Below are 15,415 nucleotides of genomic sequence, written 5' to 3' on the forward strand. Positions count from 1 at the left end.
ACCTCTGCTCACCACACAAATCAAATACACACACACACACACACACACACACACACACACACACACAAGAAAACATAGTTTTGAAGGATTGGACATCATAGGTTTCTTCTATGAGACTATGGTGATTTCCAGGAAGAAAAACTGAGCTCCATTTTTCTTTCTATCTCAGGTTGTCCATTTATTTCCAAAAGGATGAAAATGAGCTAACTTCTTTCTCTCTTTCCTAGTGGATGGCTGTATTCACCGAGCAGCTGGCCCCTGTTTACTGGCAGAATGTCGTAACCTGAACGGCTGTGAAACTGGACATGCAAAAATCACATGTGGCTATGACCTGCCGGCAAAATGTGAGTACAGCTCTTTTGAACAGTGTTTCAAAATCAGATGAGCACTCTTACATTGTTTTATTGCTCAAGCGTGTAACTGGAAAGGAAGTGGCAGTGGTGATATTTAATTAAATGTGCTTATATTCAGATTTTGTACTTGGTAATAAAATGTGTTTTCCAAATAGTTCCTCAAATATATATATATATACAGCGTGTCTCTGAAACAGAGAAATAAACATGTGAGCAAAATATACATTATAGTATTTAAGTGCCATGGAGTGACAGCTTCTGGAAATGATGCCAATTTCTTATTCCTTGTTCAGGTTTCTTGATTGTGGATGTGTTTAGAGCAAAGGAGATCAAAGTGATATATTGTGTTTTCAGCTGCCATGTAAAGGCTGATTGGCAATTACAGCCAAGGCATCTGTCACACTTTGCTTTCAGGAAAAGCAATGGAATGTGGTTGTCAGTGTGAGAATGTATTTGCTCTTTGAATGTGGAATGGTCAAAACTTCCATTATATTTGAATAGAGAGAAGTATTGCATTTGATTGACCTTGTTGCCTAGTCGTTTAGCCAGCTGAGTGGGGTGGTGTAGAATAAAAATACTAAGAGAGAAGCTAGTTAAAGGCACAGATGTTTTAATCACATAATCTTCAGGGCTTGGTCAGTGGAGGTACAGGGTTTCATTGTGTCATTAAGGTGTTCACTGATCTGGAAATTGGGACACCAATTAATTGTTTATTCTATTCATCTACTTCTTATGATACTGCCTGGGTCTGTGAGTACATTTTATGTAAAAATGAAGTGTGGTTTTTGTTGTTGTTGTTGTTTTGCAGTGGAGAAAATGTGACTAAAAAATTATAACACAATTGTGGGATACTTGGTGGGCTCTATATAGAGTCATGTGCCAAATGGCCCCTCACTCCCACTTGGAATGTATATTTATGTCAAATAAAGTCCTTTGGGTACAGTGGTGTTTCAAACAATTCTCCCTCTGAGTCAGAAAATTTGAGTATTTAAGGTGATTTCCCTTTCCAGGATTATGTCTCTGTGTTTACAAATATTGGTCATTTTTTTTTCTTTTTAACACCATACTACCTTTGTGATATAGCTAACTGATACCACCCTGAGAACAAACAGAATATTGATTATTTTCAGACTTGTGTCTGTCCTTAAGCTAAGGACTAAGGCCTGGTCTCCTAGTACTTTACTACTTTGTTTCCTATGTATTAAAGCACAAATAAGAAATTCTTTATAACTGAGATTTCTGAAGAGAGATAACCCCAGTATCACTAAATATGACCAAATAAAATGGTGGCTTCAGTGTATGGATTGACATCATGATAATTTTGTCTAATGTGCTTCAGTTTCACATCCTTGTAAGTCATCCAACTTAGTTCAGGGTTATTGAAGACTTGCACAATACCACTGAGGTGTAAAGATCAATACCACCAGTGCTTGTGCTTGAGGAATTTCATGATTGAGTCATATCTCTGAGCTGAGGTGTGGCTTTCCTGGGCATCCCATGCCAACTGAGTCTTTGTGGCACAAGGACTCTAGTTAATGAAAGCCAATCCACAGGGCTTGTACAGAATCTGTGTGAACTGAGATACTGAAATACTGAGATACTGAGATACTGAGTGACTGGTACACATTCCAGTCACTGTGTGCAGCCCACAGGGCACATCTAGTAAAAAAGTCATTCGGCAGTATAGAAAGTCCCAGTCTGGAATGGCAGTGCCACCTCACGAAAGTTACACACATGGACTACTTGTGAATAAGTCTTGGTATTTCTCCATATTTTAAGAGATTGATGATCTATATTTAAAACATAAAGGAAAAACAAGGAAAGCAATAAGGCGATATGGAAATGAGTAATAATCACTTATATCTGTATGCTATGTTATAGTTTTCCACAGTACTTTCACAAGCCTTTATATTTTAAATTATATTTTATAAACATTATGTGTGTGTTCATTTTCCCTTTTCCTGTCTCTGAAAGATGTTTTTCTTTTCTCATCAATTTGGTTCATCCATTTCAGAATCATTAACAATCCACAGATGTGCTTTTGTAGAGAGAGAATGAAAAGGGAGCTCATTACATACTGTTTGGGTCATTGTCCCCCTCCATATTTAATAATTCCATGACAGTTTGACAGCAGAAACTAGTTCCTATCTGTCCTCTGTGACAGTGGGTTTATCATTATGGGGGTACTAAAGCCATTCATCTAGCCACCAATGATAATATCTTCATGCTTCAGCAATTGTTTGGAAAATGCTATTGTCTAGGTTACAGGCAAAGTTGGTAATTTTGGACTGGCCTTTGCTTCCCTTATGCTTGCTAGATTAATTTATTCATAAATGCTTGTATTTGAATTAATCATATTTGTAGTCTAAATTCTGTGACTCATCATAATTTGTGGAAAGATAAGCCTCAGAGATTTAGTTTATTCTTTGTTGTTAGGATGTTTTGGTTTCTTTTGATGTAGAACATCCAATAATTATTTTCAAAAGTAATCTTAAGAGTGCAAAGAATATTGGCCAATATTTCATTAAAGGTGCAAAGAATATTGGCCAATATTTCATTAAAGGTGATTGCTAAAGAAATGAGTTAAGAATTCAACTGACTATATATACAATTGGACCTTTTGGGACCTTCTCTTTTACAATATTAGATTCATAATAAAATTTAGTTTCTACAGAGTTATAGAAGCTTGTCAATATGTGGAACCTTTCTATTCAGGATATCATCATTCCACCAAAGTTTCAACTTCATGTGGGAGAAGTTTATTTATTTATCAGAGTCAAGGTTCTAGTGTCAAAATCTATCACAGTGTTTCTTGAATATGTGCTGAATTAATATGAATGAATGGGTGATCAAACGATGAATTGTTTCAGAACTTTTCACCTGGAAAATATCTTTGCAAATGTTGCTCCTACTAATTCTTTCCCTCCTGGAATGCATTCTGCCCAGTGCTGGTAGATTAATATTCCTAAATCCAGAGTCCTTATAATTGTCCGTAAGACTCTAGATGATGTGACCCCCCCCCCTTACATCTCTAACATCACCTCCTTCTGTCCCCTTCCTTGCTCATACAGTTTGCTTTGCTGATCTCTAATGCCTTTGCATTAGCATTCCTCTTTCCTGGAATTCTATTCTACATATCTACATGGCTTGCTCCCAACCTACTTCAAATCCTTGCTTAAATGTAACCTAAAGTATCACCCTAACAAACTTGTTTATAATTGCTTTTCTGCCTTATTTATAATTGCTTACCTCTAGTATTTAACCTTCAGATACACAGTATCATTTACTTATTGATTTTGTTTATTGTCTGTCTCTCTCTATGAAAATGAGAGTAGAGATATTTTTTTCTGCATCTTTTTCAGTTATTGCAGTGTCCACACAGGTTAGAAAAATGTTTGACATGCAATAGGGGCTCAAAATCTAATTGTTGCGCAAATAAGTAAAACCTAATTCCACTCCTCTCAAAATCCTTGGATGGGTCTTTCTTTAAACAGACTTGTTAGCCTGATCACCTTTGGCCTTCCATGATTTACTGCCATATCTTGAACTACTTACAACCTTTTACATGATGTGAATTGCTGACAGTGGTCTGCCTGTGCATGGGGCCTGCATTTGGGGCCATCTAGAAAGCTCTTTCTTTGCTCCTTTTCTGTCTTCCAGACAGCTCAAGTATCACTTCTGCCATGAGACAAGTCTTCCCTTATCAACTCAGGTAAAAGTGCCTTCTTTTTTCTTCAAACTCCTGAACTCCTGACTTCCTGAATACTGACTGTTAACACATTGAGGGCATTTTTCACTACTTCTTATTGTTATATATGCAAGCTTTCCACATTTCTTTAATCCCTTGGATGTAATGGATACTAGAGAAACATCTACTAAATTAATTGCTTGTTAAAGGTGGAAGATTGATTGATAATTGGTGATGGGTAAAATGTTAAAGAAAATTTATGTTAATATTCCTGAGAAATGATGCAATCAGTGTCAATTATCCATTGTGATTTTTTAAATCATATTTTAACATACCTCTATTCCAAAGTCTCTTGTCTAAGAATTTTATTTTATTTTTAATGGAGCTTCTACTAAAGGTGAACAAATAAAAAAAAGAAACTACATCTACTTTATTTAATGATTTTCAGCCTACCTCACATGTCTATTCTATTCCTTGAGAATGCTTAATTTTTAGGCTTTAAGGCTGAATAATCTTGAATAATAGGTAGGAAAATATTAAAATCTGTGTCTATAAAATGACGGAATCTGTTTCTTTTATCTTTCCATTTAATCTTAGAAGATATCAAAGGGTGATATTAGCATCCAACTCACAGGTTTTTATTAATCATTTGAAAGGAGACTGTAGGGTGAGAGACCATAGTATTATATGTTTGAACATCATAGAATAATATGAATCAGAATCCTCATTCTATTTCCAGGTGCAAAAATAATCAGATGATGATATCTTAAAAGATACTCTTGACAATAATTAATACTTCTCTTATGCCTTTCATGAAGAAATCATAGTACCTTGAAACATTAGTTCATCAGTCCTTTTGAAATTTCTCTGAGGAAGTGACATGACAAGTTATGGTATTTTCTTTCAACACAGAGAAATTCAGGTACACAGTAGTTAAGTTTGTTGCTCCTAGCAACAAACTATGTCCATTGAGGGGCATGGCAGATAATTCAAGTTATCACCTGAATAGGGTGAGAGTCTATGGCAAGTGTTAGCCAAGACCTGTTGCCTGTATTTTTTTTTTAATTTTTTAATGTTTATTTATTTTTGAGACAGAGCATGAGTGGGGGAGGGACAGAGAGAGAGGTAACACAGAATCCAAACCAGGCTCCAGGCTCTGAACCATCAGCATGGAGCTTGACGTGGGGCTCAAACCCAGGAACTGTGAGATCATGACCTGAGCTAAAGTCAGATGCTAAACTGACTAAGCCATTCAGGTACCCCCTGTTGCCTGTTTTTGTAAATAAAATGTTATTAGAATGCAGCATTTGTTTACATATTGTCTATAGTTGCTTTCATGTGACTGTGTTGAGTATTAGTAACAGGAACTGTATGTCCAAAAAGCTTGGAACATTTATTATCAGGCTCGTTATAGAAAGTGTTTGCCAATTCTTGGGGCACCTGAGTGGCTCAGTGGGTTAAGCTTAGGTCATGATCTCATGGTTTGTGAGTTCGAGCCTGGTGTTGGGTCTGTGCTGACAGCTCGAAGCCTGGAGCCTGCTTTCCGATTCTGTGTCTCCCTCTCTCTCTGCCCCTCCCTGCTCACTCTCTGTCTCTCTCTCTTAAAAATAAATAAACATTAAAAAAATTAAAAAAGAAAATAAAGTGTTTGCCAATTCCTGATCTTGGAAATGTCTATTTTTTATGAAGGAGGCAGCTGAGATTGAGAGAGGTTAAATATTTGTTGAATTTTATTGAATGTATGTGATTTAGAGCCCTATTGACAAAAGTGGTACTAAAATACCTGCCGTCTATTTCTCGGGACAGCTCTTGCTTCTGTTGCCTCAATAGAACATCGCCTTGGGAGGATGATCTGAAGCTTTTTAAATCTTTCAAATTATAAGGCCACCTTGAAAAAAAAAATCCTTGAAAAAAATGGTCATTTTTCTCAGTAGGGCCAGAACTGGAAAGTGAATAAGTCAAGTCTCTGAAGGGAGAGTTAATTCAAACCACCGAAGTATTTGGCAATAAATCTTTATTCCTTGCTTCTTCCAGTGGTGTTAGCTAATGTGCTGAAAGGGAACCTATAGTCCTGAGTAAATTCAGTTTCTAGAGTAGGTAACTCATAAGATGGGTCTGAATTAGTCTTCTGCAATGCATGACCAGATTTCAGCCATCATGGGCTCCGTCAGCAGGTGTCTGATTGTGAAGGCAGTGGAGTGGGCATGCTATCAAGAATATGACTCTACCAGGCTTTGATGGAGATCTGAGGGCCCTCATGAGTCCTTTCCATAATTAAATGACTTATATTACATAAAGAGAAAAATAGCTTTTGAAGAACATAAAACCATCTTCCTTCCTGAAGAGAGATGTGAGGTTGTTCCTCCTAAAACCAACTCCGATTGGCTCATTTTCCTGAAGTGCTTTAGGAATTTAATTACTATTTGAATCTATTTCTTCATAATTACCACCCCTTTCATTTATATTAAGCAGTTTTATACATTTATCTCCTTAGTGATCCTTATGATGAATGTGGAAGTGAAAAGGGCAGAAAGACTGTAAAATTCAGAGTAGTGGTTCTCAAAATGCTCTCCTGAAACAGCAGCAGCACCTGGGATTTGTTAGAGATGCAAATTGTTTTGCCCCACCCCAACTTTGTGGTTTAACAAGCTCTGGGGTGACTTTGATACAAACTCAAGTGTGAGGATCATTGACTTATACAGTGGTGTAATCCTGAGCAGTACCCTTGACTTTTTTTTCTTTTTTAATGTTTATTTATGTATTGAGAGAAAAAGAGCTTGTGCCTGCATGTGCATTGGGGAGGGGCAGAGAGAGAAGGAGAGAGAGAATCCTAAGCAGACTCCACACTGTCAGCACTAAGCCCCGACAGGAAACATGAGCTCATGACCTGATCCGAAATCAACAGTCAGACGCTTAACCAACGGAGCCATCCAGGTGCCCCAGAACTGTTGCCTTTTGATTCCCTACCCTGGACCCCTTTCACTACACAGCACAGGCATCCTTTTGGGTTGCAGATTAGGGCTGTCTTTGAAGAGAACTCAGACATGTTCCCAGTTAGTATTTACTTGTTTATTGCCTGCCTTCTCAAACAGAATTAACAGTTTAAAGAGAAAGAAGTCGTATCAGTCTCATTTACCACTGGTATCCTTACTATCTGACTTAGTATCCAGAACCTAGTTCGTGGCTTTTGATACGAATTCACTGGAGGAGTTAAAGCATTGTCTTTGTGATAGTCATAGCTGCCACTGCAGGAAACCAACCAAGAAGACACTCAAGATAGGATTACATGATTCCAGAAGTTTGCAGAGCAAACTACCATCGCAGCATCTGTGTTATCCTATCACCAGACATGCAGCTTGCTCAAAGACCCTAGCAGTGCAAGCACGTACAGAGGGGCCAAATTTGCTCAACTTGTCCACATGGCACACCAATAACCTCCACTTCGAACACTTTATTTCAGTTTCTTTTTTTTTTCTTTTTTTTAACCCATTGTAATAACATATATTCCGTCTCCAAGTGGCTTTGTGATGAAATAACTAAAATACTCTAATAGTAAATGGTGTCTTTTAAAAATAACTACATTTTGGAAGCAGCTAGTATTTACATTGTTGTATTACTGACCAAGTGTAGAATAAACGCCTATGCTTGGCTTTCATTAGTTGACATCTTAGCAGGCCTTCAGAGGACACTGCCTATACCTCCTATTTCCTATGTGATCAATAGGAAATAACAGTGTAAATCAATTCTGGGTAATAATGTAAATGAGCTCTCGAAGGCAGTTCCTGCTGTGAAATAAGTAGTTAGCTGTGACACTGGCATTAACCGCAGTGGGGGTAATCAGCCTTTGGATATGTTTAATCAGAGTTATCAGCTAAGATTAAAAAGAGAGCCACTGTTGTGCAGGGATAATCATTTTCAGGATTTAAAAGATGAATATTTGAAGGTGTTCTTATAAATTAAAGCCATCAGAATTGCTTTGAGTAATTTGGGATGCTTTGAGGTCAGGCACAAGCAAACAGGAAAGGTTAATCTCAGAGCCACAGTAGTTAATGTGTAGGAATTGCAGAATACGCTTATTGAAATACATAGTGAATGCTGAATTAACTGAAGATTTTCCCCCATTGCTTAGATGTTCCTTGTGCTATTATTAACATGTATGATTTGATTAAAAAGTGGGCAACACATAAAAGTTTTTAAATTTATTAATTATCCTTACAATTAATTATCAATCCCAAATATTAAATATTACACTACATTATGGTTTGATTAGAGGTGTTTCCAGTTAAAAATATTGATGAAACCAAGTTCTTCACTAGAATTAAAGAGTGATTCTGGGTCAAGAAAAGTAAGCCTCAAGGTAGAAAATCTGAAGACAGGTCTTGAATCCAGGATATTCTAATTGGTCAAGTCCCTTAACCTCTGATCTGAGTTTGCTCATCTGTAATTATCTGGGGGTAGTAATATCTACCTTGAGTGAGTTTGTTAATATGCAGAACCACTTTTTAATAGGGTAAGACATAAGTATATGGTTCTATAATTACTTGTAAAAAACTTAGCACATCTCATTTACTTGTACTACCACTGTTCACTGAGTATCTACTCTGAGCTAGAGTGCTCTTCTGGAAGGTATAAAAACTATAGTGAAAGGACAGCTAAGCTGAGGTTTGAGTACTTTTAGATCTTAGGTTCTTAGCACAGAGAGGCAGATAATAAACACATTCACATAAGAGAATTTACACATTCAATCTCAGATCATGATAAGGGATATGAGGAAAATAAAAAGTGGCAATAGAATGGAGGGTGGAGGGAAAGGGCTACTTTTCCCATGGTGGTCAGGGAACACTGCCCCAAGGAGATGGCATTGGAGCTAAGAGCCATATGCTTTCTAGGAGAAATTCATTGCAGGCAAAGTGAAAGTAGTTTACTGTAGGGTTAAAAAAATTCCCATTGGGTAACCAGGTGGTTACCTTGATTTTGGCTAAGGTCATGATCCCAGGGTTGTGGGATCATGCCCTGCATTGCGCTCTGCACTGAGTATGGAGCTTGCTTAAGATTCTCTTTCTCCCTTTCTTTCTGCCCCTTCCCTGATCTCTCTCTCTCTTTCCCTCTCTCTTTCTCCCTCTCTCTAAAATGAAAAAATAAAATAAAAAGCTCACCTTGCCTGATGTCTAAAATAAGATAGTCTGTAACTTTTTCAAGTGTTCTTCCTTGGTATAGATATTATATTTCAGTTTTTACAAGTGCATACTTTTAATATATAGTCTAGGTTGTTGAGGTAACAGAGGTAATGCTGTTGCTGCTGCTGCTGGAGTTGACAGGAATTTTAATGATAATCTAATCTCACCTCCTAATTGTAAAGTTAAGGAAATTGAGACCCTGAAAGATCATTTAATTTTTATTTTTTATTTAACCATGTGATAAGGGACAGAGCCAAGAGTAGAGTCTGGATATCCTGACTCACAGTATAGGGCTCTGTCTGCTAAAGCATACTGCCTCTCCTAGTCTCTTAGATAATACTAACCCTCCTCTAGAAGTATTGTGAGAATTTAGTCAACTATTAAGTGAGATGATGTATGTGAGCATGCTTTTGAAATAACAATTTCTTATTTTATATGCAGTTTATTAATAGTCATTTTAGATGAGTTACATATACATTAATTGTGACATCATGAGGTCTACTAGTAAAGTTTATGACAATTGTCCACCTGAACATATGCAGCAGTGACTGGTGTTTGAGGAAATATGGAAGTCACGGACAGGAATTAAGAAAAAAATTGTATGACATCCTTAAGACTCAGACATTTGCTCCTGCTTCCTTACAGTATCTTGTTGTTGGAGGAAAGGGAAAGTCTTCAGAAGTCATTTTGAGAAACTTCAGAGGACAACTTTATTGGTTTTACAAGTTCTTTGGTATTTCTACCCTGGAGAGGTAGAGTTTAATTTCCCTCCCCTTGTATGTGGCTTGAACTTAATGACTCATTTCTACTGAATAGAATATGTCAAAATAATGGGAATTATTGAGATTAGGTTATGAAAAGACTATGGCTTCCATCTTTACCTCTCTCTCTCTCTCTCTCTCTCTCTCTCTTCCTCTCTTCTCTCTCAAATCACTCTATTATTTTCCTAGGGCTGCCATAACAAAATACCACAGGTTTGATGGCTTACAACAGCACTTTACTCTCTCATAGTTCTTAAATCTAGGTGTTGGCAGGACTCTACTCCTTCTGAAGACTCTAGGGAGAAATCTAATTATTGCCTCCATTTTTACATGGCCATCCTCCCTATGTCTCTCTCTGTGTTTCTTCTTTTTCTTCTCTTATGAGGATACTTGTCACTAGGCCTACCCTATATAGATATTGATATAGATAGATATATAGATAGATATAGAGATAGAGATAGAGATAGAGATAGAGATAGAGATAGATACAGAAATAGATTAGGGCAAAGAGAACCCATAATCAGCTTAATAAAGAAACGTTGGGAGAGGGGCACCTGGGTGTTTCAGTCGGTTAAGTGTCTGACTTCAGCTCAGGTCATAATCTCATGGTTTGTGGGTTCGAGCCCTGCATTGGACTCTGCTCTGACAGCTCGGAGCCTGGAGCCTGTTTCACATTCTGTGTGTCTCTCTCTGCCCCTCGCCCACTTGTGTGCTCTCTCTCTTTCTCTCTCTCTCTCTCCCTAATAAATAAATAAATATTTTTTAAAAACTTTTTTTTTTTTTTAAAGAACCATTGGGAGAAAAACAACACAAACCACAACACACAGCTGGGTATTGATATTTACCGGATATTCCTTAAGTGTCTTTAGTCTTTGCACTTGCTACTTACATGCTCTTTATTGTTAGGAATCACTGTTTTAATTTTCAGGGGAAAATAAATTCAGCCTTTCTCCTGTGTGGAAGCTGCGAGCTAAGTGAAGCATAGGTAGCTTCCTATTTACATTTATGGCAGTGCCCTTCTAAATCTGTTTGCTGTACTGGGTGGTATGTTTCCTATTAGCTCCTTCATTTGTCAGAACTACTGAGAGTTTGCACCATTTCTAATCACACACTATTTGTGAAATCCCTAATAATTTCCTAAGGTCTTCTGAAACTTTCCTTTTCCTACCTGTGACATTTTGAGGAAAGATTTATTCCCCTTCTATGTTTATTCTGCTTAGTGAAGATCATCAGAGACAACTTTAACTGTATTTTTGCAAATTTTCTTTCAAATTTTGTCTGTATTGTATTTAGAATGTAGGTGCCCATTTGAAAGTCTGCAGAATTCAAAGGGCTAACTTAGCATTCCCTTACATTTACACTCAGGTTTTGCCTTCTTACATTAGGGCACACGATGACAAACTTGTCTCTCCTTACACAGCCAGATGATTTTGTTTCTGTTTTAACATTACTGCTATACTTGGGTGTGTCTGATGCATACACATGCACATGTCATTTTCCATGCATCCCATTAGAAGTATATTCTCATTATGCTGAACACAGGTTTTCTTCTGCATTATCATGTTTTATGAGAAAGGAATTTAGGGATTTTTTTTCAATCTGTGGAACTGTTTGGAAAGCATTCTGGCAGAGTTTACATTTGTGGGTGGATTAATGGAACTGGGGTAGAGAGTCTGAGGGGATCTCCCAAGAACTCCCAGAAGGCAGGCAGAGGAAAGGTAACTGCTGTGCTGGACAGGCTAGCAGGACTGGCCCCTTCTCCTCCACGCATCCAGGACATATCTTACCTATTGTTATAAAATTAACAAAAGTTATGGGCTCCTGGGTGGCTCACTCAGTTGAGCGTCCGACTTTTGCTCAGGTCATGATCTCATGGTTAGTGGATTCTAGCCCTGCCTTGGGCTCTCTGCTGCCAGTGTGGAGCCCACTTCAGATCCTCTCTTCTCTCTCTGCCCCTTCCCCCATTCATGCTCTCTCCCTCTCAAAAGTAAATAAACATTAAAAAAAAGTTTAAGTAAAAAATAAATTATGAAAAGTTATTTTGATTATTGTCCTCCTAATAATATCCAGTGCCTGAATAGTTGAGTGGATTCCAAGACTAATGAGAGATTGAGAAACCCCACATCAAAGTATATCCATAAAAGACAGTCAGGGCTCTGTATGTAGAGTATTGCATGGATTCATGTAGCACCTAGAAGGAGGTGAAGTTTAGAGAACTACACATCATAGAAGGGTTAATATTTCAAACATTTCCTTACATTTTCTGTTGTCTCCAAAGCAGTGTTTCTCCATATACCAAATTAACTGGTTGTCATGGGCACCAAACCTGTTACCTTAAACACAATATCACACTCCAGGCAACATCCTATTGTTTCTGCCTATTTTGAGATTAACCATCACATAGCATTTTTTTCCCTCTTGTTTTCATTTTTCTTTTACCACTCCATTCAGATGATGATGAAATCGATATTTCAAAGCCTGTATGTGAGATGTTTCTATTTATTGTTCACTATGGTATAATAGTAACTTTTTATTCATCGCTATCCTTGAGGACATACATTTGGGGACAACGGAGCTTTTATAAGAGTCTCACAATTACAACAAAGCTGAAAAATATCTAGAAGTCACTATTTTAGCAAATGAGCCAGTTTCTCCCATTAAGGACTAGGCTATATAAGCCTAGTATAAGACTGTATACTTTGCATTTAACAATCTGTCTGGCACACAGTAGGTAGTGATAAGTGTTTCATTCATTCAGAAAACACTGATTGTTTCCTAAGATATGTGCCAGGTGTTTCCTTATCTTTTAGAAAAGAATGATATACAAAACAAATAGGGACTTCACACTCTTAGAACTGAGTTGAGCTGAGCTCAAGTGATTCAAGAGACTTGCTCAAGACCACACAGTTATTTAAATGGTAAAACCTTGCCAAGAATCCAAATTGTCAGATTTTTAGTCTATGGTTCTTTCTTCTTTTTCATGGAGATTTTATTTGGGGGAATCTAATAATGAGAAGATCTGATGGTGATGAAAGGGTGGGCCTACGCCTGCCGACTCCATCTTGTTCTGTGTTCTTCACCTTGACCACGCCTCCTCCCCTTGAGTAACCTCCCGCTCACCTGCCTAACAGGACTCCGACCCTTCCCCAGCCAATGGGCTGAGGCCACAGCCATTACCTCACCAACTGCCCCTAGGCCCCAATAAAACCTTTGTCCTTTTGAAACTGTCTCTCTCTCCAGTATCTCACCGCTGCGTCGGTGCAGGTAGGGGATTGAGCTCGAGCTAGCTTGAATAAAGGCTCTTTTGCTTTTACATCGGACTCGGCTCCCTGGCGGTCTTTGGGGATCACGAATTCTGGGCATAACAGTGATGGCCTTCTTGTCTTATGTTTCCTTGGGATTTTCCTAGTCAGTGACCATTGGACATGATCAGTGGATTCTGATACATTTGTACCTGGGATGGGGAGAAGGGACATGATCTAGTATAGTAATGTCTAGTAAATAAATAAATATGTTTTAATGTTACTCCTATACTTGGGTATGTCATATGCTCAAGTCTCTCTCAGTCTAGTATAGAAAATGATTTTGGAAATCATAATTCTAACTTGGCATGGGGGGCCACAGGGCTTTTTTGACTGGGAGCTGGTATAACAGCTGCCTGACATTTTCAGTGATACAGTTTCTTTTCTTTCCCCCCATCAGTTTTTATTGTAAATTCCAGTTAGTTAGCCTACAATGTAATATTAGTTTCAGGTGTAGAATTGAGCAGTTCAACACTTAACATACAATACCCAGTGCTAATCACAACTAGTGCCCTCCTTACTCCCCATCAGTGATAATGACATGCAGACCACATCCCTGTAATCTCTTTGAAAGAATTTTAGGTTTCACATTATTTAAGGATAAGATAGGCAGTGATTTGTAATCATTCATTTTAATAATTATTCATTATTTTATATCCACATGTTTTAGGAAGAAAAACTTTTGAATCTCTAGTTCCTAAATCAGAATGTTAAACATTATTGTTATACAATATGGAAACTAAGCATAGATTAATTCATTATTTGTGGTTTATTCTGTTTATTTGCCTTAGCAGCACCTTTTAAAAATAAAATTGACACATATCTGTGAGAGCATCTGTACTGAGTTATGTTTCCCAGACATAAAATACATGGGTGGAGTTCTGATGGAATCCCTGTCTTACTGTGTGGTGTTATGGCCTCTGTCCTCTTTTGTTCCTTTCACTCTGCTTTGTTTGTTTTGTTTTGTTTCTTTAGTGCTTTTAACTGCCTCTCAAATTTTGTTAAACTATTTGATTGATTGATTGAATGATTGACTGACTGACTTGGGGCATAATCCATTTTGAAGATAGAATTTAGAACTTCCTGAAGTCAGAATCACTTGACTTGAAAATTTAAATGCATATCCTTCCTGTGTGGAAATTTCTTTCCATTGATGTCCACATTTCATAATATGGTTAAGAACATGGACTTTGAAGCCTCAACATTCTGGGCTCAAATTCAGGCTCTGGATATGGGCAAGTTATGGAACCTCTATGCCTCTCTGTTGCAAACTGGAAATAAGAACAGCTCCACCCTTGCGTAAATGTTGATGATTACGAGTTAATGTCAGTGTAGCATTATTATAATATAGAGTGCTGCCTGCCTCCAAGTAAATGCTGTAGAGGTTAGCTGTTTTTTTAGTAAGGTCATTCTAACCATTTTATCTAAGATGGTCATTCTAACCATATTATCCATCACTTTCTGTCCCCTTGCCCTGCTTTAGTTGATATCACAGCCCTTATCATCACTTGAGATTATTTTATGTATTTATTGGTTTATTTGTTAAATGCTTATATCCTGTACTAGAATGTAATTTTCATGAAAGCAGGGACTTGGTTCACTGTATCTCTAGATCTTAGAAAGGTATTCAAAACCATTTCTGAATGAACAAATATATGTGAACAGGAAACTTTAATTATGTATAATTATTAGCTGAGTTACTAAAAGGATGAGCCTAAGAGTACATTTAGTTTCATGCTGTGTTCATTTGGCTCTTCCAGTAAATTGGGTAATAGTTATGAATAAGCCAGGAAAATAGCACCAATGTATGAGAAGGTCAAGACCACATTTGACATTTGACATATCTACCAAGAATGTTCTAGGTGTATTACACATCTTTTTCCTATTTTTCAAAACTCCGTAGTTTAAGTAGTGTGTCAGGATGAAGTAACAGAGAAGAAGAACATTAATGGCCTGGGAACCATGTCCTGGCTTGCCTAACTAAACCCAATGGGTAGATAGTGAGATCCTTTTCCATTGATTTACAGTCTGTATTCAAAGGTGATTTCCAAGCTCAACTTACTGTTAAACCTCATTAAAATAAAGTGATAATTTTATGGGTTTGAAATGTGCTATGACTGAGTTTCTGATTGGG

General features: G+C 37.5%; 1 protein-coding gene across 1 annotated transcript in view; it reads left to right on the forward strand.

The window, feature by feature from the left end:
- Positions 1-15,415, forward strand: part of MACROD2 (mono-ADP ribosylhydrolase 2) — a 2,036,271-nt gene that overhangs the window by 729,782 nt on the left and 1,291,074 nt on the right. The window contains exon 5 of the mRNA XM_049650090.1: positions 228-344. Within this exon, the coding sequence (XP_049506047.1) occupies positions 228-344 (117 nt within the window). The remainder of the gene's footprint in view (positions 1-227; positions 345-15,415) is intronic.

This window comes from Panthera uncia, assembly GCF_023721935.1.
Source record: "Panthera uncia isolate 11264 chromosome A3 unlocalized genomic scaffold, Puncia_PCG_1.0 HiC_scaffold_11, whole genome shotgun sequence".
In the NCBI taxonomy this organism is placed as follows: Eukaryota; Metazoa; Chordata; class Mammalia; order Carnivora; family Felidae; genus Panthera; species Panthera uncia.